Below are 23,536 nucleotides of genomic sequence, written 5' to 3'. Positions count from 1 at the left end.
AACATTTACTGTTCATTTTCAGGAACCTTCCCAATTACCCCTTCAAAACGATAGTGCTATCTATCATATATTTTATAGCATTGCTGACTTTTGTGTCTCGTTCTTTTTTCCACAGGGTGGAAGAGACTGTGCGGAATTTACTGCAGAACCAGGGGGCCCTGGATCAAACTGCTGTGGACACGGTGGACATTATGAAGGTCTATAAGGTATTTTATTAGGGGCAGAATTAACAGCTACCCTGGCCCTTTAGAAAGAACACTGGAGTCCTGAATGTGAAGCCATGTTAATGCACTTCAATTACAGAGACTAAAAGGTTTCCATTTTTAATAATACCAAACAGTGAGTTCCTGCGATTAATGTGTGTTCTGTTCAATTAAACAAGTTTAGTCATTTATGAAACCACAACTTTTGAAAAGAGTTTCAACAAAACTCCATCCTAAAGGTTGAAGCCCTGTTAGAAGCATTTGCAATTTTCTGAAATGGAGCGACAGTACCACCCTAACCAGCATATATCACAAGGGGCCTTCAGATGCAAAAAAAAATCCTTGTGGTTAAAAGAATGTCTGGAATCTAATTTTGCACATAACAAAACTAAACTGTCACTCCTCACATCCTGTACAGTAGTTCAAGTCATGTTCACTGGCTGCATGTGTTCCCTAGAAAACATGTGGCTGTTTAATCTCCACATTCATATACAGCTCTAAGTGACTGTTGTCAGGTACAGTAACCGCCAATATTTATTTAGCTGATGTCCATGTAATAACTTTAATGAATGCGAGTTTGTCAATGCAATACAGCAGTTTTAAGCTTCGTTCATCATTGATTACATTTTGGCCATCTTGACAGCAACTAATAAAAGAGACCGTAAAAGAGGTTTACAGTGCTTGCACATTCAAACTGATTAGCCCACTGTTATTTATCAAGGTCAAGGAGTTAGCAGAAATAATTTGCGCCTTGCACCTTGCACACTCCCATAGGTGGGAGTGTGCACATTGGTGTGTTTTACTGTCTTAGACATCCATTCTAGTTAATGAACAACCTAACTTTAAGAGTAATTCATTCGTGTACTGTTGTTGCAAGGTCGGATATTGTTGACAAATGTATTGCTTTAAGCCTTTTCAAATGGAAATGAGATACTGTAGAGCTTTATTGAAAGAGTTACAAATACACAACCTTGTGAACAGACACTGATGTAGGTCTGTATCAGCAGAGCTAAGAGATGCATTAGATAGCATAAATTATGCATAGGTGAATCAGTTATCTAAAATTCCACAATTTATTGCTAATCGTTTGTTTGCATGTAAGTAATATGAATAAAACTGCTTTGCAGCTGCAGCCTGTGCATGGTTTTAAATCTTTAATTGATTATATTGATGTTATGTGGTGAATCCTGACACAGTTGTAAAATGGCAGGTCCTTAGGCGAATCACATAATGTCATTGTTTTGCATCTAAGGATATTACACTCGTTCCATTCATCACGCTGTGGTCCTAACTGTCAGGAGATGCAAATGAGAGCGTTTGGAAGTATGGGGGGAAAGTCGCGTTGTAATGAATACTGGGGGGGATAGTATATTGTGAATGCAAATTACTCACAGTTTCTAATTCATATTTAATTAGCAGAAATATCACTTATCCTTTTAAAGGGCTGGTTGGATCTATGTTGGATCTAACATGTTACCTTGGGAATGTGACATTTTTTAACTTGCCCTGAATATTTCTGATTGATGGAGGGGGTAATAAAGAAATAATCAGCGGTTTTATCGCTGTAAATGTGTGGGTGAGATAGAACGGCTGATAGCCAGTGATTATTTAAATGACAGGCTCAAAGGGAATAATGGGAGAACATTAATCAGCATGAATAGATTCATGTAAATGGGGAAGTGCATTTATAACGTTCAAAAAAAAAAAAAAAAGTACCTGCATTAACTGGACCACAACCTATCTGACGCAGGCCAGTGCTGAAATCGTTTGTAAAGCCAGCTGATTGCACTCTACCAAATATATTAAACTGTCGGGTGAAAGAAAGTGCTACAGTAATGGTTTCTAACACAAGAATACTCGGCACAGCAGGGCCTGCTTCATCTGAATACTGTGAACAAGCTGTTAACACACCAGTCTAAAGCACAGCTGACCCTATCGATAGAGGTGTTGACTGAGCTTGACTCTTAGATGAGCAACTACATAACCGTGTTACAGCTGTCCAAAAAACAATGGGACTCCATTCTTACATGTAAATATAATGTATGCCTGTCTGTTTACAACATTCTTCTTAAGCCCTCTGATCAGTAAGCATACCGTTCTGGCATGTTCATGCTGAGCTAACTGCTGTCTTCTGCATATTAAACATCTTTAAGTCCAGGAAGATTTGAAGCAATAACGACTCAATAGTTTCAATATTTGAACTTTGCTGTGACACATTGCTGTTTGGTTTGAGAATATAATTAGCTGGCGTCCAAAAGACTTTTATTAAAACTGTGAGCATGGAACGGAGTTCCAAAGTGTTGCTATATGAATTTGCAAGAGTATGCAGTATTATAATGGCTGGTTTAATTAACAGTTAGCTACAAGCAACAGATACATCCAACGCAGAACTCAGAGGATTATCAGGAGTGTTTTTTTCAGGCTTGCTTCCCAAACCTGAACCTCAACCCTAACTCTAATGCTAACTCCTATCCTTAACCCTAACCTTAACCCTACCCTAACTCGAGCCCTAGCCCTAGCTCTAATCCTAACCTTAACTCTAACCCTAAAACTAGAAAATGCAAATAATTCATGAATATATGTGAACATACTGCAAGTAGGGATTTAAATAATCATTATCTGTCCGGCATTGATTGAGCTGCTCTAGAATCCCTGCTCTTCTGCTCCTTCCGCAGGGTAAACTTTCCGAGGGAGTCAAAAAGCCAAAGGAAGTGGTGGAAGACCTGAACCTGGCAGCAGAGGTGGATTACCCCAGTGAAGGCAGCGGGAATGAGGAGGAGAAGGACAAAACCACGCTGCTTCTGGAAAGGCTGCGAGCATTAGAGGTACACTACAGTTCAGAATTTAATCATCTCACTGCATCCCAAACAGGGTTAACAAATGTGCAGGGCGGTTATGAATATATAATAGGAATGCAAAATGCTTTATTATTAGACTTTACCAACATATTAAAAGCAATTATTCTTGATTATCTGGAGCCTTGAGCGAGGAACTAGATCCCTTAGATCCCTAAACAGTATTTAATTTCTCTGTGTTTAAAATCCTTAGGAATTTCACACTAATGATACCTTAGGTCTGTTGTAGTCAAATACCAATTAATCAGTAAAGATTCTAAATGCTCAGAGAACTTATTTTCAACCCAATTTTGATGTAATAAGACATTGCAAGATTTCAAGAAGGAACTTGGTCAGGTAGGGCCAGATTCTAGATGGTCACAGGGCCAGATCACCCATGAAAGCCAAGCCTGCTCAACGGCCTGTACATAACAGATACCGGAGCCTGACAATAATTCTAGAATGAATCTACATAAAACAGCCCCGGTGAGCGGAATCCAGACAGCCATTAACCAAAGCACTGACGTTAATTGCACCTAATGATAATTGGAACGAAGTGCTCTTAATTGCACGTTGGTTTAATGCTATGTTCCCGTTCTTGCGAATTATATAGAAGGATATAAATTACAGACTAGTACTGGGGTTAGAAGGAAGAGAAATCCTATTAATTAAAAGTCACATACAGTGTCTAAATAAAATCTGCTGTTTTATTGCATACCATTATACCAATGATGGATGCATTATTTCTTTGTGTAAACAGAAAATCAAAGCCTCCTTCTGTGTAAGCAGGTGTGCTCTTTCTTAGGTGCTACAAAGTGCTTTTAAAAATGTTTACTAAAAACACAAAACACTAAAGCAGGTTACGCAAAGCATATCATCTTGAATGTATTGGAACAACAAAGACTGAGACTTACCCAGAAAAAAAGAGTTTTCTAATAAATGTTAGTACTGTAAATATACACTGTGTGAACTCACATATGCTATCCTATTAAATATACAGTCAACCTCGCTTAACTCGACACCCCACGGGATGCCATTTAGTGTTGACTTATCCAAGGTGTTAACCACGGGTGCACATGAGCCATGGCATTAACATGCATATAACTAACAGAACTCACACATTTACAGTATTTCAGTATTTACAAGTTTATTTTTAGTTAAATGTCCTTAAGAAAATGATTGAAAGAACTGCAGTGAATGAATCAATAACAGTATACAGTACTGTACAAATTCGGTGCAACTCGTATAGTTTGAAATTAAGTATTCATAAAATAACTACAGCGTTATTTTTACGAAAACAATCCAACCACAAACTGTGCGCAAACTGTTCACTACACTTTTAGGTATTCGCTTATACTGTCTAATTTGACAGTTTAAAGTTAACAAATGTACATTATACAGAATTAACTCGGTGAACAAAAACAATAATAAACAACTTACAGTTTCACACAAAAATATTTGCCGATTGCTGACAAGCTTGTTATCCCGAATAACCTGAGCTTTAAGCCAATTGAACGAGAACTAATTTTTCGCTTCTCACTAAACTGACACTGTAACCAGCTTCACTTGGTAGTTGCGAATGAATGAATGAATGAATGCGCCGTTTTGTCAGAGGTCAGTCACGTGAAACGTTGAGTTATCCACAAGTCTTTTTAATTGTTTCTATCCCTTCGGTACCGGGAAGTGTCGAGTTAGGAGTAAAGCATGGAGTCGAATTAAAACATTTAAAGAGGCACGGACTAATTCGGGACTAAGACTGTCTGTCGAATTAAGCGAAGGTGTCGAGTTATTCACCAGTCGAGTTAACTGAGGTTGGCTGTATATGACAGAAATATGAATTATTTATACATTCTCCTCATGTCCATATTCAATCTTATTTCCAAAACAGTCGGCGCCGCTTTATCGGGACGCCTCGGGAGAAGTAAAAATATCCCGAATAAGCAGCTTTCATTTAATGAGAGGCCAAATTAAACAAGAGGCATTTGAGTCGACCTTAGTCACATTTTTTTTTGTTTATAAATGAAAAGAAAAAGAATGAAATTACATCACATTATGCTTAAATGTTAAATACATCCTTTAAAATACGAGTTCATTTTTTTTTTATTCCTAAACCAAATTAATCGCTGTTTTTTTATTTCTACGTGAAATGAAAAATAATAAAATCCCATGTTATCACAAGGCGAGGCACCGACGATGTTGATACGCCAGCTGTACTGACTGCACTGTGTTAGGCGAACCTGTCTTGCTCTGAAAAGCGATCTCCGTTCATCATTTCAAAATACTGTATCCCAATTAAATGAAGTCACGTCCCAATTAAACGACATAAATTACATTGGGAAGAACTATTTCCCAGAGTTGAATCCTGTGAAGACTTTCTTGACTTTTATATGTCTACACTTACAAGATGTACAGGATGTACATTAATTAAAAAATCCAGCATTGTCAGAGAGAGTTCTAACCCTTCCTTTCTTCATGTGCACAGGTCACTTGTAACTTCCAGGCTTTCCTAATTTGAGCAGTCCTGCTTGAAACAGCAGGAGAATCGCTTAGTATTTTTTCTAGTGTTTTGCCACCAGGTCCTATAGTGCTAGTAGTGGTATAAAATAAACGCTTCTATGTGGTTCTTACAATCACTAATGAAGACCTTTAACTGTTCTATGGTTCTGATTAATGGTCGGTCATTGTGAGGGCATTGCACTGTACTTTAGCACAGAGAAATAGAGGCAACTACAGTTTCATTTTTAAAATGTTTTTTTAGAAAGCCTGCTCTATTCTTTAGCCAACTAGCTCACATCATCATTACTGTTAAACACCCCTTAAAAACTCTAGGACCCTGCAACACATCACCTCAAGGTTCAACCACGTAAAAATTTACCAGAGAGCAAAGCAAGATAAAGAATTGTGAGCTAATGGTTCCATATTTACTGCCACTCGGATTTAGATTTTGCAGTATCCAAGACAACTTGCCACGCTTTAGTGACTTATACAAAAAAATACTGTATATTAGAGAAAGTCTAGCTTTAATGAAAGAGTCAGTAGAGCTGCTAATTGCTTTCGTTTTCCTGCCAGGTCATGGCAAGTGAAATAGAATACTGCCCGTGGTGGAAGTTCATTGAATTTGGACAGTGTGGCAAAACTGCGGTGCAATATACCAGCATGAGAATGGGCCCTATTTTAAAGCACTTGCAAAAGCTAATAAAATAATGTATGCATGTGTTAATTGCTATACTGTTAGAATTGTTTTTTTTCCCTCTCTGAATGCGTCTTTGAGTTTCACAAAGGACCCATTTAATATTACAGCATTAATGCTAAATGCTATGTTTGCGGTATGCTGCTATAGACTTCCACAAATTCCTATCTGATGTGTTCATAATGTGCATTACTATAATATTCTCATGAAACGAGAATGAATCACAAGTCACATACAGTGTCTAAATAAAATCTGCTGTTGTATCGCATATCATTATACTAATGATGAATGCATTATTTCTTTGTGTAAACAGAAAAACAAAGCCTTCTTCTGTGTAAGCAGGTGTGCTCTTTCGTGGTGTCACAAAGTGCTTTTTTAAGTGTTTATTAAAAAAAAAAAATAGTTCCATAATATCAAGCAACATTCATGGTCTAACTTTAGAAGTGCTGGCCTTAATATCACCACTAGTCTATTGATGTTAAGCGGCAGGTACTGTATGATGAGCTAAAGTTGCCATACAGAATACTGACATCCAGTTTAATTTCTAAAGACCTAGCACTTCTAAAGATGTAGAACTTTCTCCAAATAATACTAAAATAACCACTGACATGACTTTATAAATGTACAACCCCTCTTTTGAACAGAGTGTAGATCCTACAATATATACTCTTTCATCCAAGTTCATTAATCTTAGCTGTAGCCAATTTAATCACCAATTACTCAACTGGAGCAGCAGCAACGTCTTAAAGGTGCAGCTACCATTCTTACAAATGGAAATATTTTTTAAAAGAACTATTGTACAGTTTTTATTTTCTAATGCTGTAAGATCTGAGACATTTGTAATTAGTAAAGGAAACAGTTATCTGATCACATATAAAAGACGGCTCTTGCACTGTGTTGTACATGTAGTTTCTCTGACTGCATGAATCTCTGTCAAAGATTTGAATTGGTGCCAGACACACACTCACAATGAGCTGGATATGATGTTGGCTTACTCCCTTGCATAGTAGTGGCAGTCTGGGCTCACATCACAAAGCTGTAGTACTGTATTCTTACTGGCATATTTGGAACACTTTACCCCCACAGATAGTGGATTAAGCACAGAAAAGCAGTTGGCATCTCTCCCCGTCAGAAGGTGCTTCCCTCTAATCAGCGCACAGCCAACATGGATATACTGTGTTGTGAAGCCAGGCTGTGCACTTTGCTCCAGGTGCACCTTGCTGTGCAAAGATAAAAGGGTTCTCATCTTCTAATCCATACAGTCCTGTAGCACCTGTGAGCATAAGGTAAAATAAGTAGAATAAATATAAAAGCAGCCTTTTGTATTACAGCCATTATATATCAATGGCTAGAAAACCCTTCTTTGTTTAGTGCAGCTCTTCTGATCAAACACCGTTGTACATATTTCAAACCTGAAACAGCTCTGCAGATACCCCGGCTGCTAACAGCACAGCCCTAATGAGGGTGCCTGTGTGCTGTGTACCCACAAGACAGCTGTATTATCCCAGTGGAGAGAGTAAGGTTGTAATTGCAGAAGGTTTTTGTAAAAACCCAAACAGATATTGAAAAGAAGCGGTTTTCTATAAACTTAATTGCTTTTTATCAAGCTACTGTACTCGGGTTGTGTTCATTCAGGTGCCAGGCAATAGGCCTAAAGCCATCACAATTGGTATCTCTCCATGTCAAAAGTAGCAACAATATATTGCAATAGGCTGCCCTGCACAATGTCAACTGCTTCATTTATGGTATTGCTTTGTTTTGTTTTTGTTTGTTTGCACCATTTTTCTTTGACTGTGCGTTTTGAAATATATATTCTACACTAGAAGGCATATTAAAAGTATGCCTTAGTGACCAATGATAATGTAATTGCCTCGTTAAGGTACTCAACAGGCAAGCCCAGGTGATCCATTCCAGACAACGAAATATGTTAAAAAAAGGTCTATCAGGCTATTTAACAATGTTCATTGCAGACTACTTTCTGCAAGACTGTGCCATAGATCGAAATTCAAAATGGAGCCAATCTAGGACATTTGAAATAGGAGAACAGATTGGAATGAAAATTGCTTTTTAAAAAGTAAGCATTAAAATGTATTGTTGTTATCATTTCCTCTGAGCTGCAGCAGAATGCAAACGAGAATTTGAAGAATCATATACATTTTAATTTGCTGTTTTCCCATCCTTACTATTTGGTAAATGCAGCAGCATTAGAGCATGGATAACCTAATAAAAGTGAGGCATTGTCTTATATAAAGGCAGAGTGACACAATAAACACAAAAACACGTATTTTCTGTTTTTCAATGGATTTGAAAAGCAGCGACAGGGGGAAGATTCCAATTGAATGGCCCAATTCATGTGAAGCAAATCACATTGCCTGTGGGTGACTGGGCGTCAAAGGAATCTTTAATTAACTTGGTCACAAAAGCACTCACTTCTGCTACTGAGAGCCCCTCCTAGGTTTTGCGTCAGTCGTATAAACAGTTAATTGTGTGATTTTGCCCTTTTAACATCATTGATTTATGAAAACAAAACTTTTTGTATGGATGAAAGGGACTTCCAAAGACTTCAACGGGGTTATCAACTGATGCATCAGATTTCCAAATATAGCACGGTGAAATGCAAATCCCAAACCACACTATAGTTTATTCAAACAGCCCAATAAATTAATTTCACATCTACATATTTCTACATTTTTATATAACAGGGAATTTGTTTTTGATGTTACAAACCACATGTCCCCACGTTAAGTATACTGTAAACTTTAGATGGATCGTAGATATTCTTGGTCAAAAGGAACTGGAATATGTCAAGTGCATTCTATATAATTAAAATCACATAGGCAAGTACATTTTTGGTCTCAAAGATGAAACGTATGAACCACAAAGCTTTTGTTTGACACTTTTACAACGAATGAAATGGAAACTGAAGCAATTAGCCATTCTTTCTTTATGACACTATGAAGTGTACCTGAGCCTCATTAAAACATGTCTATATTGGAAAATTAAAATATGACAGAAACAACAACTGTGTCATCGTGTACAGAAAATGTTCAGAAAAATATGTCACACTAAAGCTAATTAGGCAGGTTGCTGAAACATTGTTATTTGCAGTATGCCACATAAAGGTATTGTGAAAAAAAGATAATGGATCTGTCATATGAATCAGGGTGGCTTTTTTAAGTTCAAGAAACAGCTGCTGATATGACATGTGGTTATTTTTAAGATATGCCCCTTTCAACTAAAAATTGCATGTTTTGTGTCAGCTGAGCCAATTTCCAGATGCATCCCACAGCAGTTAGAGGAAGTATTAATTTATACTTCATTTTATTTGTTTTGTACACTGAAAAGTTTCACAATAAAGGTCAGTTTTTCATCTTATGAGAGGTCTGTTCAGAAAGTTATAAGACTGAGACAAGTGCAGTGCAGATGGGACACTGAGCGGAGGAGTGGGCTGGTCTATAATTTCTGTTCAGGGATGCTTCAAAGTTAAGAAAACTTTGTTACGTCTAAAAGATTTATTGTAATCTTCAACAATTATGGTACTAGAATATAGTACATATTTTTTATCATTTATGCACACATCATTTATAGTGTCCAAAAACAAATACATTGAGGATACTGTGAATGTTCATGGAGTACTGTAGATATTCCACAAACTTGAAAGTGCTTCAGAGAAAACACAGGACTCAGCAATGAGAATTGTATTCTGTTTAAATGTATGGGAAAGAGAATCAAAGCTCTCCTTAAATCAAGCCCTGCCTCAGTTTAGCACTGCAGTGCAATTTCTTTATTATTCAGTTTGTGTTATAATTACGACAACACAGGCTGAAATAAACATGACTGAGCTGGTTTGAAGAACTTTGACAACATCTAATGTGCTCTGCAGAGTTTGACAAATGAAAACCTGTGTAAATCAATAGGCTTTACTCTAAGAGGAGAAGCAGTACTGTACCAATAACAAGGACATACTGACGTCAAACCCATTGTTTAAAATGCTGCGTGCACCCTTAAAGTTCAGCACCATAACTGGAATCTCTTTGACCTTTAGCAATGATACTTCCAAAAAAATCTGATTTGCTGGTTAGGTTTCAGGTTGACACCAGGCCTTTAAACACTCATTTCTGTTCATCCCTTGGCTGATGCTTTACCCTTGCCTGTTTTCTCTTTGCTGGATTTGTAAGAAACAGTATCAGAATTTCCTAGGTTATCAAATATAGGTATTAGGTATAGGTTTTATTAAATGATTATACAGTACAGTCCAATACAGTATATGTTTATAGTGGTATGTATGTACAGTCCTGTTTTGAATTGGCCCATAGTCAAGAAGTAGTATCCATCTGTCTAACCACCATAATGTAAAAATAACAAGGCCTCAGACTATTTATTTTGCATGAGTATTGTGAGTGTCATAGCCCGGGACCGACTGGGAATTATACTTTTAAATTGAACCTCACATTAAGCGGTTTATTGGTTATAGGTCCCTATTTTAAGCATCTGAGCTAAGATACTTAAGAAGGAAGATATTGTTTAGAGAAAAGAAGTCTTGACAAAAAAGAGATCTGGAAATGAAAATGTTGTAACGGTTTTAGAAAACGTAATATCATCTGCATGTGTTGAAATAATCTAACTGATTTGTGTTTATAGGTAGGCATTTGATTAATGTATTTGTTTTACAAATGGGAATGGATTCATGCGATTCAAGCTTGCTGTGGCAGCCTTGCCAAAAGGATTGTTCTGATAAATACACAGAAACAACGTTCAGAGAAGAATTACAATTGGAACTGCATAACACGTTACAATGTCTGAGTTGTGGGCAGGAGGAGCTGAAATCTTCTGTCTAGTTTCTTGCTATTTGTATATTGTTGAAATTATTTTATTTGCCTATGTCTTTGCCCTTGATTCAAAATATGGGCCAGAAAACTTTGAAATGTAAAGAACAGCAAATATCTATTACATGATGTGCTTTTTAAATTTCACTTTAGGTTGATTTATATAAACTATTTAATAAACATATTCCTTTCCAGATGCAATTTGTAACATTGTCTGTTTCAATCAGTGCACACAAAACAGCCTTGCTATTGGAATCACCACTGGTGATTGATTTTGCCTTTGGAAACAGTTCTGCAAATAGCAAGTATTAACCAGTTCTCCAGCCACAACAGAGAGCTGCTTTCATGACACAGTTGTTGAGATGCCAAGGAACAGTCTTTAGAACCTTAAGCTTGTGTTTAATTAAAGAAAGAGTGGTTTCTTTGTGCTGTTAACCACCATTTGTCAGCTTCTATTAAGCTTTTTGTTGTCATTGTTTAACAATCAGAAATGTTTTCTGTGCATCCAGGTATAAAACAGATGGTTGTTGTGCAAATCAAACATGGAATGCTGATGGGGAGTATACTACTCACCTGCTAGCGTATAATAAAAAAGATATTGAGTTGTCTGTACGATTAAACACAGATCTTTTTTAACTGGTCCTTTTTGAATGTGTTATATCTTTTGAATAACAGGCGGAGAACTCGGCCCTGACAACGGAAAATGAAACCCAGAGACAGCAGTATGAGCGCTGTCTGGATGAGGTAAGACAGCACGCCCTCGGTAAGGGGCGTCTCATTTTCAGAAGCACTCCAGCTGTCTAAGCAAACAGAAGACCCCCTCAGATCCCGTCCAGACACCTTAGGCCTACCCCGCCTCACAACCAGGGTCGTAACAATTAAATTGACAGGGGGTCTGGGCCTTACTGTGAGACTTCATCAAAAAAAAGTAAACACCTTCCAATAAGTACCCTAGTACAGAAAAAAAAAGTTGCTTCCCAGAGTTTTAAAACAGATTATTTATAGAAGGAATCTTTTGAAAATGCTAAGTACCTTCAGCCTTTCATAATCTTTCAAAACAACTGCAACCTTGTTTCCAAGGCTCTACAGGCTTCGGCTGCCCACCGCTAGCTGCTAATCATAAGAGCGTTTCAGAGATTTCAAGCACACTTGGACTGTGTATCGCTATCATTGTCGAGAAAAACAACTTAGGTGATTAACATACAGCCTTTGAACATCAGTAGAGCAAATTCAATCTCTATCTCTTATGCTTGAACCGCAAATGCATTTAAACAGTCAATGAAAAAAGGGTAACACTTTACATTAAGTGTCTCTGATTACTGTGTATTTACTAAGTAGTTACTAAGTAAATACATGTGTGCTTGCACATAATTACAATGTTATTATGCATAGTTACAATGTACTTAACAAGTAAATCTTTTTGCATGATCTATGTAAGTACACAATTGTATCAGAAAAGGGTTAGGGTTAGGTTTAGAGTTAGGTGTAGAGTTTGGATTAGGGTTAGTGTTAGGTTTAGGATTAGGGTTATATCATGCACAAATATTTACACATTAAGTACATTGTAACTATGCATAATAACAATGTAATTATGTGTAAGTAAACATGTATTTATTAAGTAGCTACTATGTAAATACACAATAATTAGAGACAATTTATGTAAAGTGTTACAAAAAAAGATCCCTGTTGATAATATGCTTGTCACAGTACAGTACAGTACAGTTGTCAAGCTGTTTGAGGGAGTATTTTGAATAATTATAGCTCAAGCACATGCTACGACATGTCTTTCATTTTCTAGCAACAGATTATTAAAAAATGAATGTGGTTGGCAAATCATTGGGGCCCATGTCTGCATGTCAATGTGGAAAGGCTACAACAGCTCCAGCTCTCTGACTTACAATCTGAACACTTTACCCAATTATTTTGACTGAAGTAACAGTTACTCTGTTACATTGATTGCACTGCTGAATCCGTGTCACACAGACATACAAATGTCACAGTATGTGTTATAAAATAAATGCTTCGACAAATTACTGTAAATACTGCTGTTAAAAAAAAAAAAGTATTTCTGTGCCAGTGCCAGGTCCAGTTCTTAAAGAATAATTGCAGTTCTGCAGATACACTCTACCTCCCTAACAAGATTCACTATTAGTATTCTTTACACCACACATGGAACCCCTAGTCGGCCCAATTGCTGGTAAGCTTTTTATTATTACAGTAATAGAGGATTAACATGCATCTTAAACATTTCCATCTGCACCATGAAACCAGTCTACAGAACTCATTCCGTTCTACTCTTAATTTCGTTCCAGTATACAACTGGGGCACCTGCCGGTTCCATCTACAGTTTACAATCCAAGCCATAAACAGATCACCTGTACGTATGTGTCATATATAGTAGCTATTTATTAATTTGGTTCACCAAGCACCAATATTTCCCTGATGAGATAATATATTTCAAATATTTTTTATGCAGTCGGAGATTTAAAAGCAAACCAACCCCACCCCCGTGGCCAGTGCACCGGATGCTCATTAAAGTCAGAGAGATTGAGTTTGGCATCCTGGGGCTGAGAGAGTCCCAAGTGAAATCGATTGACTCTCGATCTTCTGCTGAAGTCGGATTTTAAAACACTTTCAAGTCGGTGCCAGTGGCAGACAGAAACGTGACATTAATCTTCAGAATGATAGCTAGGAATAACATTTTTGAAAAGAATAAAAGGCACCAAGAAAAAAAAAATAATAGGATGTGTTTTCTTAGAAATGCAAAATAAAACATGACTAAAATATAACGTATAACTCCATCAAGGAAAATGTCTTTAATTAGTAAGCAGTTCTTGGCTATTTTGCTCAGTTGTTCGTGAGATCAAAAACATGACATTTTCGTTCCAGGAGGGATTCTCTTTGTATAGCATTGCACTATAAGTTCACAGGATGGACTGCACAATCAAGAGAGAAAGGAATGAATTTGAAATTTGCTATCCCCAATAAAATAGTGTTTGACAACCACTGCATAAAACATTGTACTGTATGTACATTCAAATCCCTTCAAACCACAAAAAAGAAAAAAAAAACACCAATCAATGTCTTGTAATCTGATTCTAAGTTAATTATGCTTTGTGGTCTGAGCACCACTCAGATCGCACACACAGGCGGATGAAAATGAGTATTTTAATTTACATCAGTGCTTTAAAACAGCAACCTTCATGAATACAGCAACATTTTGTCAATATTGGATCAAGAAACAATTAAGCATCATGAAAACCTTCAGAGTGTAATCTGTTCCACTCTGCTGGGTATGAAGGCCCACAGCAGCACTAAGACTTTATCGCATCCTTTCAACAAAGTTATTACCGCATCAGAAGCCTGAAATCAAAGTTGATTATATCCTTGAAAATGTAGAAACCTAATGGGCTTGCTTTTGTGGTAACATATGGAATAATAATAATAATAATAATAATAATAATAATAATAATAATAATAATAATAATAATAATATGTCAGATTCAACGTGTCCTTAATAAATCATTAATTTTCGTTCTCTTTCATTTAAGGTGGCAAATCAGGTTGTCCAGGCTTTGCTAACTCAAAAGGTTTGTATTTTTTTTTTTGGATGTGTCTTATATTTTTCTACAGTTCAGTGAACCAATAAACTGTGTTAATGCAAGATCACAGAGGTCTCTTCCTCAGGTGACAAAATAGGCAAAAAAACAAACAAAAAAACAGTATTAGGGTTGGAATTGGAACAGAAGGTGTCGGGGAGAATTAATTCAAAATTGACTGCAGTGCACTCTGTTAGTTTGATGTTCCGATCTATTGATTTGAATATCTATTTTTTTTAACCTGACAGAATATTGTATTTTCATTCTCTGTTGCCATGCTTTTAATGGTTAATAAACCGGAAAGCATTGTTCTAGATTTGTCATAGTCAGACACAACATTAGCATGCTGGATACCTTCCACTGCTTGGATCCTGAATGGGCCTCTGGTATTATATTACAGTTCTTCATTTATAGATAATACAAGGTCTGGGTCTTGCCCCTTTGCAAAGCTGGTGTATTATGTATCATGTATCATGTGTTTATATATATATATATATATATATATATATATATATATATATATATATATATATGCTACATAATAAGCTACAACGTTTTGGCTTCCGCCTCTTCATTAACTTTTTCTAGTGATTGATGAGTGTCCTGTTGGATCCTGATTCTCCTTGGATATAGAGCTGTTTGCTGTTTTTGAATTCTCTGTAAAATACAGTACATATACCAGGGACAGAAAGAACTGTGAACTTAATGCATTTAGATTGGTATAATTATTTGTATTAATGTATGTATTTCTTTATTTATTTATGTAAAGGTAAATCAAAGAGAATACTGCTTTTGAGTATTTAGCGTATGGATAGTATTGGTGGTTTTTCTCCATGACAGAGTGCCATGTTGCACATGATTTCATTGCTGGTTTCTGTGTTGCAGGATCTCAGAGAAGAATGTCTGAAACTGCGGACCCGGGTGTTTGATCTGGAGCAGCAGAATCGAACGCTCAGTGTTCTGTTCCAGCAGCGAGTCCGGCCAGCTTCTGATTTGCTGCTTCAAGTACGTATTTAAAGACCAACGTCGCTTATACTCCCGAGAGCTTCCATGAATGCAGTTTCTAGTTAGTTCTGTAGCAGGCTGGTGTTCTCCATACAGCATCTCACTCTATATACAGCATAGGCCTATTCTCATTCAAGCAAAACTAAAGGAATTATTGAATGTTAAAGTACAATATATTTTAGTGTTTTAACATTTTTGGTGTGAAGTATTAGCACATAGGAGTTCAAACTGACAACAAGCTCGTACTGTGTGCAAGAGGCCAGAGTTGAATACAAAGAAAACAGCAAGCTTTTCTTTAATAAAATAAATATATAAATACAAAATTCTACAGTACATGATACTTGGTTTTTGGGGAATTCATTCTGACACAGCCCATCTATAAGGTATAGACAATGTCGACCAAGGTATAGACAATGTCGACATAGGGGACTTCTTTGACCTGAAAAAAGAAACAAGGACCAGGGGTCACAAATGGAGATTAGATAAAGGGACATTTAGAACAGAAAATAGGAGGCACTTTTTTACACAGAGAATTGTGAGGGTCTGGAACCAACTCCCCAGTAATGTTGTTGAAGCTGAAACCCTGGGATCCTTCAAGGAGCTGCTTGATGAGATTCTGGGATCAATAAGCTACTAACAACCAAACGAGCAAGATGGGCTGAATGGCCTCCTCTCGTTTGTAAACTTTCTTATGTTCTTATGTTCTTAAGTTCTTATCTGATATCAAATTAACAAGATGCTGCAGCACAGTATATCCCTCAGAATTTGTATGATTTTTTTACACTAAATAGAGCATCATCTGGCATGTCCAAGAGCACAAAACCCGATAAAAAGTGAAGTCGAGTTTCCAATAAGAGATATTTTTTTATAATAATAAACATTGACAGCCATGTCCATCACAGTGTTACTCTATTTACAGTATGGCTTTTCTTTGGTCTGTTTCTTAAAATCGGTCGCTGCTTCTCAGAAATCCTTGTGATTTCTTTTCAAACCCATGTCAGGCAATATGCGACTCCGAAAAAAAGGTACAGATGATAGACACATAGGATTGGGCCAGGCGTCAGTTCTGAGAAATGAAAGAAGAATGACTGTTCATAGATTCATGTGAGTGAAGCATTGAAAAACGGGTGCAGTGTCACAGAAGGGTATGATCCTTTGGCGAGGAGTCTTTCTTTAACCTTTTGCAGCTGAATTTGATATGTGCCCTGCTCCTGTTTATAACACGTGTACATTAGGAAGTAGATGAGCTACCAGAGTTTAAACATATCTAATTTTAGTATTAATAGTATTATTATTATTACTAAAATTAGATATGTTGAAGTTGACAGAATCTTGGACATTTGTGCTTTACATCAATATTATCCATCAATTAAGACTGTAAGCTGCTTTAGCACTGCAACCTTTCTACCACTTAAAGACTGCACTTTGCTGTTGAAAAGATTATATGCCTTATACCAACCAGGCAATAATCCCAGGACAAGACCTGCTTTGTCAATGAAGGTCACAGAATGAAGTCAAGGAAATAACATAGCCATGTGTTTTAAACCATTTTACTGTATGCCATATTTCCGGTTTAAAGGTACCACCAGAAATGGTTTTGTTGTGATAACCCTGATTCTAAAGATAACTTTAAATTAAAATGACAGTGATAGTTATTACATCAGTTAACATTTGCTCTAACAGACTGAGACAGTAATAAAGCATCTCCCAATGGGCCTGTAAAATTAAGAAAACAGTCCAATTAATTTGACTTAATTTGGCTAATACTGTAATTAAAACAGTGGTAATCAATGAAGGCAGATACCCCATTGTTTTCATTTAGTTTATATTCAATATGAGTCTACAATTATGTGTAATATGCTAATTTCATAGCTGTTCAGTTCTCCCGGGATTTAGCCCAGGCACTAGGCAGAGCAGTGAGAGGGTGCAAGCATCCAAATCCACCAGGTTAAACCACATCAACAACGTCATTGAATAGAGCCATCCTGACACAGTGAGTAAAAAAAGAAAGAAAAATGCCAAAAAGTAAATGTATTTTTAATGACGATCTACATAATTTATTATTATTATTATTATTATTATTATTATTATTATTATTATTATTATTATTATTAAAAAACTAAATATAAAAGTAGCAATATGTATGTAACACAACATGGCAAGTTAAACTAATTAGCCACAAGTTATACACCAGGGAGTGCACTGAAATTAGCTACCTGTTAAAAAAGATAACACGAAGAGTAGCCTATATTTAAATGGTTTATTTCATCTTAGCAATTTTTTAACAATGCGTCCTGGTTTTGAGCTTTGAAAATCTGGTCAACCTAACTATAGTTCTTAAATGCTTTGTGACAAAATTACTGAAGCTTTATTAAAAACATCACCAGTATTTGCTGACTAGTATATATATATAATTGAATATAATTCTGGGACTGCTGCTTTTAAATATTGGGTCTTTCACAATATACAAAAGCATTCATAACAATTTATTGCTAGATAGTTAAATGTGTTCTGAATATATTAAGCATGCTCGTCTTGAACACATTATTAAAATTAAGCTTTTTGCTGTATACTTATTCAAATTAGGTATCACTTTGTTTGAAAATGAAAAACCTTCAAACAAAGAGCAAGTTGAGAATTGTCTCATGAATTCCCATCTCTTGCCTCCGAATGAAAATATTCAAAGAACAGCTGTAATTAAATGTATTGTTAGCCCACAGGGGGTTTTGTAAAAAAAAAAAAAGCACACACAAAACTATTGATATTGTAATTAGTAATGAATGAATTTGAATTGCACAGTGCATAAGTGGCAATCTATCTATTGTATCTTTCAAGTTCAGTTCGTTTTTTGGGGATCCTTGCAGCTCACCTGGTAAAGGAATAACTGCATGCTGTGCTGGATGAGTCATGAAGTCTGGGGAGCAAAGGTTTGTAGATCCCACATTGCACTGGCCAGGCCATTGCAATGGTTAGGTTGCAAATGTGAGCCCTACTGACCAGGCACCCTGTGTGCTGGAGAGCACACCTGCAGGGCTGGCCCATGTTCTCCAGAGGCCAGTTGCTTGCCGTGATCTGCTGTTGAGCACCTGTGCATAAAAGGCTGGGTGGTTGGATTGCAGGACACCCACTGATCTTTAGTTTTCCTGATGTTGTGGGGAGTTCCTGCCTTGAGGGAACAGAAATGGACATTCTAAATTAGGATTAAAAACAGGAGAAAATAATTGAACAGAAGTAACAGCTGACAAGGCTGAATTTAAGAGAAAGACATGGTAACTAAGGAACAACTAATAGAGGGAAAAAATGGCCACATTTGTATCACGTTTTGTAGTTTACTCGTGAAAATAAATGCACTGTCAAATTTGATATTTTCCATGTCATTTGTAAGCAGTTTTCAGAAAAAGTTAATTAATGTGAAACATTACTGTTTAAATGCAGCTGACTAAACAAGTACAGTCCACCCTCCCCTCAAATACACAAATAGTCTGCTTTCAAACATACATTTTGGACAGACCTATACATATTGCAATGTTTTTTTTTTAAAGTTCTTCATAGTACAAGTTAACGTCCTGAGCTGATTGTATCATATGTTTGTAATGTGCTCATTGCTCTCCCAGATGCCCCCCCCCCCCCCCCCCAGCGCAGTAATGGTTTACTTGCCATATTCTGTTCCATATCAAGGCCTTGTGACTCTATTGACTAAGTCATTGATGCTGAGGATGTGAAATACTGTATCCCATGATAAGATCTGTCCACCAAATATCTCTGAAACAAGAAGGTCCATTAGTGAATTAACTGTTCCATTGCCATGTTGGCTTTCTAGGCTAATGATGTAAAAAACAAATGTCTGCCATGTGGAACCTTCTGGGTATTATTAATATTCAAATAAAGGCACTGAAATGCGACCAAAACCCACACTGAATAAATGGAAACTCATGATTTCTTATTACATTCCTTAAAATTCTTAATATAGTATTTATGGCTACTTTTAAATGCACCGTTAATGTTTTCTACAATGTTAAAGTATCTCCGTTTTCATCTAATAATCTGAGGGAGATGTTTTTGTGAAATCCTGCTAATATTTGAAGTTTATTAAGTTATCGTTATGTCGATCAATTATCTAAATACACCGTGCTTATTTAAAGATTACTTTAGCAATTGTAAAAAGAGTTTCCTTTACGTATTATGATGGTGTATCTCAAACATCTCTGTTGTTTAATATATATTACAGTTTAATTCGTTTAATTTGCAACCATCAACCCTAGAGCAGGATCAAATTGGGATCAGAGCTGTTTTAAATGGAGGAATTACATTATTTTGTTTATTCCTTCGTTCAAAACTAAAAACATTTAATTTCTCCATTTCTAAAATGTTCAATGAAGCTCTGTTCCCACTCTGATCTTGGTCTGAAGCAAGATCGAAATAGGAGCCTAGATCCAGGATCGAATCCGTTTAGTACAACCAGCCCCTGGCGATGCATTTCAGCCTGAAGAAGCTTTGATTGTCGTTTCATTTGCTGAAACAAGTGAAAACATTTTAGCTGCAAAGTATCCGGCGGCACGTCTGCTCTAGTTTAATAACCTTCAGCAGCAAAAGGTCACATTAGTTTGTTTCCTGACACTGTTTTAGACTTTGAAAGCCCATACAGTATGGCCTGCTCATGCTAAACAGCTGGTTCTCCTATGAGACTAAGCCTTACTTTAGTTATTCAGCTCACTGTTGGACCAGGGGTTACACCAAAGACTTTTGCATTATGTCTGTAATAGTTTAAATGTGCCTTGTCATGCTATTTGCATAAGACTGCTTCCTAAACTTGCTGATCGTTGTGCTGTATTGTAATAATCACACTCTAATTGCCCATCTACTAAAGCTATTGGTTAACACATCACTTTGTACTGTCGGCTCTGATTTATTTTGAAAATGTCTTATTGGTCAATATTCTAACAGCGAATTGTATTCTAGTTAACAAGGTTATATTTAATGAACTCTGTAAAGTTATTTAACTGGTACAAAGCACATGTTAATGCACATAGAAAACATATATTATCCATTATCAACGTATTTTGCATAACTACTAAGAACCTGTTTGCCTTGTTTTTGTTATTTAAATGTATTTTTCTGTGTTTGTATTATTATTTCTCAGTGCTCGTTAGATACTTTTTTTTAAAATTTAATTTTAAACTATAGTGTTTAAGTGGAAAAAAACATTAAGAAGGAGCAGCAACACTATTTTTTTTTTTATATGCTTGAATTCAATTCAAATACAGTATTCTCAAATCAATATAAAACTTTACAGGCAGTACTGGATGGTGAAATTAAATATTTGTGCCCCTATTAAACAAGTAAGTCATGAAACAGGTGACAGAATATATTGACTGAATTTATATTTCTCTGAGCTCTGTGAATTGGCCTTGCTGTGGTATAATGAAGGGCCCTGACTTAAGTCAAAGGCATTAATGCAAGTATAATTCACCGTGCCTTAGCATAATTTAAACAGGTAGCCAAAGGCATAGCTAAAGCTGGTCTTACACCATTAGGCTTTATGCCTGAAGTCATGACTGTTCTTCTGACTGGGCAAAAAATATAAAAAATGCAATCTGGTGGGACATTTTATTCTGAAAGAGCCAGTACTTAATTGTTCAGTGTATAATATGTTTTTTTTTACACTGTTGTTCAACATGACTGAAGACTAGTTTATAAGGGCTCCCATAGAACTAGTTTGTTAAAGTCATATCTTTTAGATGTATCCTAAGGATACATGATTGTTCTGCATATTCTCCAACACATATACACACAAGTTCAGCCACACGTTTTGAATCAAATCTTTTGAAATGTTTAAATAGTTTGTGTGAACTCTATTGAGGTCAAGAAGTTGCCCTGCCATTATAAAATAGATGGTACAACTATGCACACAGTGACTGAAGGGGTTATATATACTGTTCTGCTCATGTTCACGTAACTACATGGCTAAATGAAAAAAGTGGATTTAGCAATGTCTGAAGCAGCTTGAATTTGAAATGCACTTTAGAGGATGGAATTGCTTGCGAGAATGACCCCCATAGGCTCCTAAATTCCTAAAATAGTAAAACTGTCTTTCTTCACTACAAAATATTGATTCAGATGCATCTCAGTTTCATTCCTACTGTCTCTACTTACCCCCCAAGGTAGAAAGGTTAGAGTTTAATAATAGCATTCATTTTTCAGAAATCTGCACAGCTTTTATTAGTATCCACTAAGATCAAAATGGCATCCATATGCCAGGTCTCGACCAGAGGGCTGATGTTTCATTAAGAAATACGACTGCGGAAGAGTGTAAAAGCAATGACTGCAAAGTGGCGTCTGCAAGTAAATTGGAAGAAATCTTTTTTTAATGGCAAATCTTTTTATGGAGGGAAGTTTTTAGTGTTTTGCAGATTTAATGACTCACTAATACCACCTTGTGTATGTGTAAAATAAACAATAGTATTTTAATAATCCATTTTTATAAATAACAGTGGTATTTTTATTTTGTATTAACATATGTTCTTCACAGGCTGCTAAATATTTGTAAATTATAAAAAGTAGCAGGCATGGGCTTTATACATTTAAAAAAAAAATACATTTGTATAAGAATGTATTGCGAACTAAACTAAATAATTTTTTTTAATTAATTCGTTTTTAATCCTAAACATATGCATCTGTAGATTACAGATTTTTTTTTCTTTTTTTTTCTCAGACTGCATCCCTTGTCAGTTTAAGATTAAACACCAATAATTTGATTCTACATTTGTTATCATTTAGTTTGGAAATATGTAGCAATTATGCAGTAGCATTACACTTCCTTTTAGTCCCTTAAATACTTAAATAACAGTTTGCATTTAGCAGAAACATCTTCTGCATTTACAACAGAAAACTATTCACAAATAGAATAAAGAAAAAAGGTGGATCAATAAATATATATTAACATTTTATTTCCCATGTGGTGGAAAAAAAAGTTGCATTGTACTTTTGTGACATCAAAAAGTCGTATTGCAGAGGTTCTGTTTAGACTGTAAGGCTGGGGATTGCTGCATAATAAAGAGCCACATTTCCTTGAGCTACGAGCCTTGGCTTTTCTTTATAGACCCAGCAAGTGGTGTCTTTTTAAAGATTGCTACAATACTACTCTGAATTCAACACTTGCTATTGTCATTTATGCATTACGAAGGGAGTATGAACCCAGAAAGGTATGTTCTATTCAGAGTAGTATTGACAGATATCTTGAACAACAGCATATTTTAGCATGTTTTTAAAATCCATGCCATTTAAAAAATACCATATGGGCTGCAGTACATTTCGAGAACATATTTAATCTCGGGACTCATCACACACACATATATAGATAGATAGATAGACAGATAGATAGATAGATAGATAGATAGATGAATATGTTAAATAAAGTGATTTTAATGCACTGTATGCCTATTTCTAGGATAATTAGCAAAAGTATTTCAACACCTTTTCAGATTATTTAAAATGTAATTTGCTTTCATTATCTCATAATTAAACAACAACTTGCCAACATACCGTTTTAAATTAGGAGACTGAATGATAGAAAAAAAAAAAAAAGTTCCTTATATCCCTGATGTTTATAAATAAAAAATAATTGTCCTTAGGCAAGGTATTGTTGCACCACCTAAATGTGTTAATTCTTTAGGTCAAGTCCTTAATTCCTAATTCAAATAAAGTGTGGTAGTTACACTATTGCTCAAGGCAAAAGTCTGATTGTTTTAGCTTAGATGTGCTGCTTCACGCAGCTGAAATTGTGAATCACATACCTGATGCCACAGACAAGTGACAACACCTAACCCATTATAAAGTGATAAGGCAGCTTTTGATAGCACCAACCTGTGTGATAAAATGA

At 36.0% G+C, this 23,536-nt stretch overlaps 1 protein-coding gene across 7 annotated transcripts in view; it reads left to right on the top strand.

Annotated features, from left to right (window-relative positions):
- The window catches only part of LOC117409405 (nck-associated protein 5-like), a 195,036-nt gene that overhangs the window by 127,942 nt on the left and 43,558 nt on the right, over positions 1-23,536 (top strand). For all 7 annotated transcript variants that reach the window (XM_034015403.3, XM_034015421.3, XM_034015438.3 and 4 more), the window contains 5 exons: positions 116-206; positions 2,879-3,028; positions 11,729-11,797; positions 14,605-14,643; positions 15,538-15,657. In XM_034015403.3, the coding sequence (XP_033871294.3) occupies positions 116-206; positions 2,879-3,028; positions 11,729-11,797; positions 14,605-14,643; positions 15,538-15,657 (469 nt within the window). The remainder of the gene's footprint in view (positions 1-115; positions 207-2,878; positions 3,029-11,728; positions 11,798-14,604; positions 14,644-15,537; positions 15,658-23,536) is intronic.

The sequence above is a fragment of the Acipenser ruthenus genome, chromosome 10, assembly GCF_902713425.1.
Source record: "Acipenser ruthenus chromosome 10, fAciRut3.2 maternal haplotype, whole genome shotgun sequence".
Classification (NCBI taxonomy): Eukaryota; Metazoa; Chordata; class Actinopteri; order Acipenseriformes; family Acipenseridae; genus Acipenser; species Acipenser ruthenus.
This window is presented reverse-complemented; position numbering and strand designations above follow the sequence as displayed.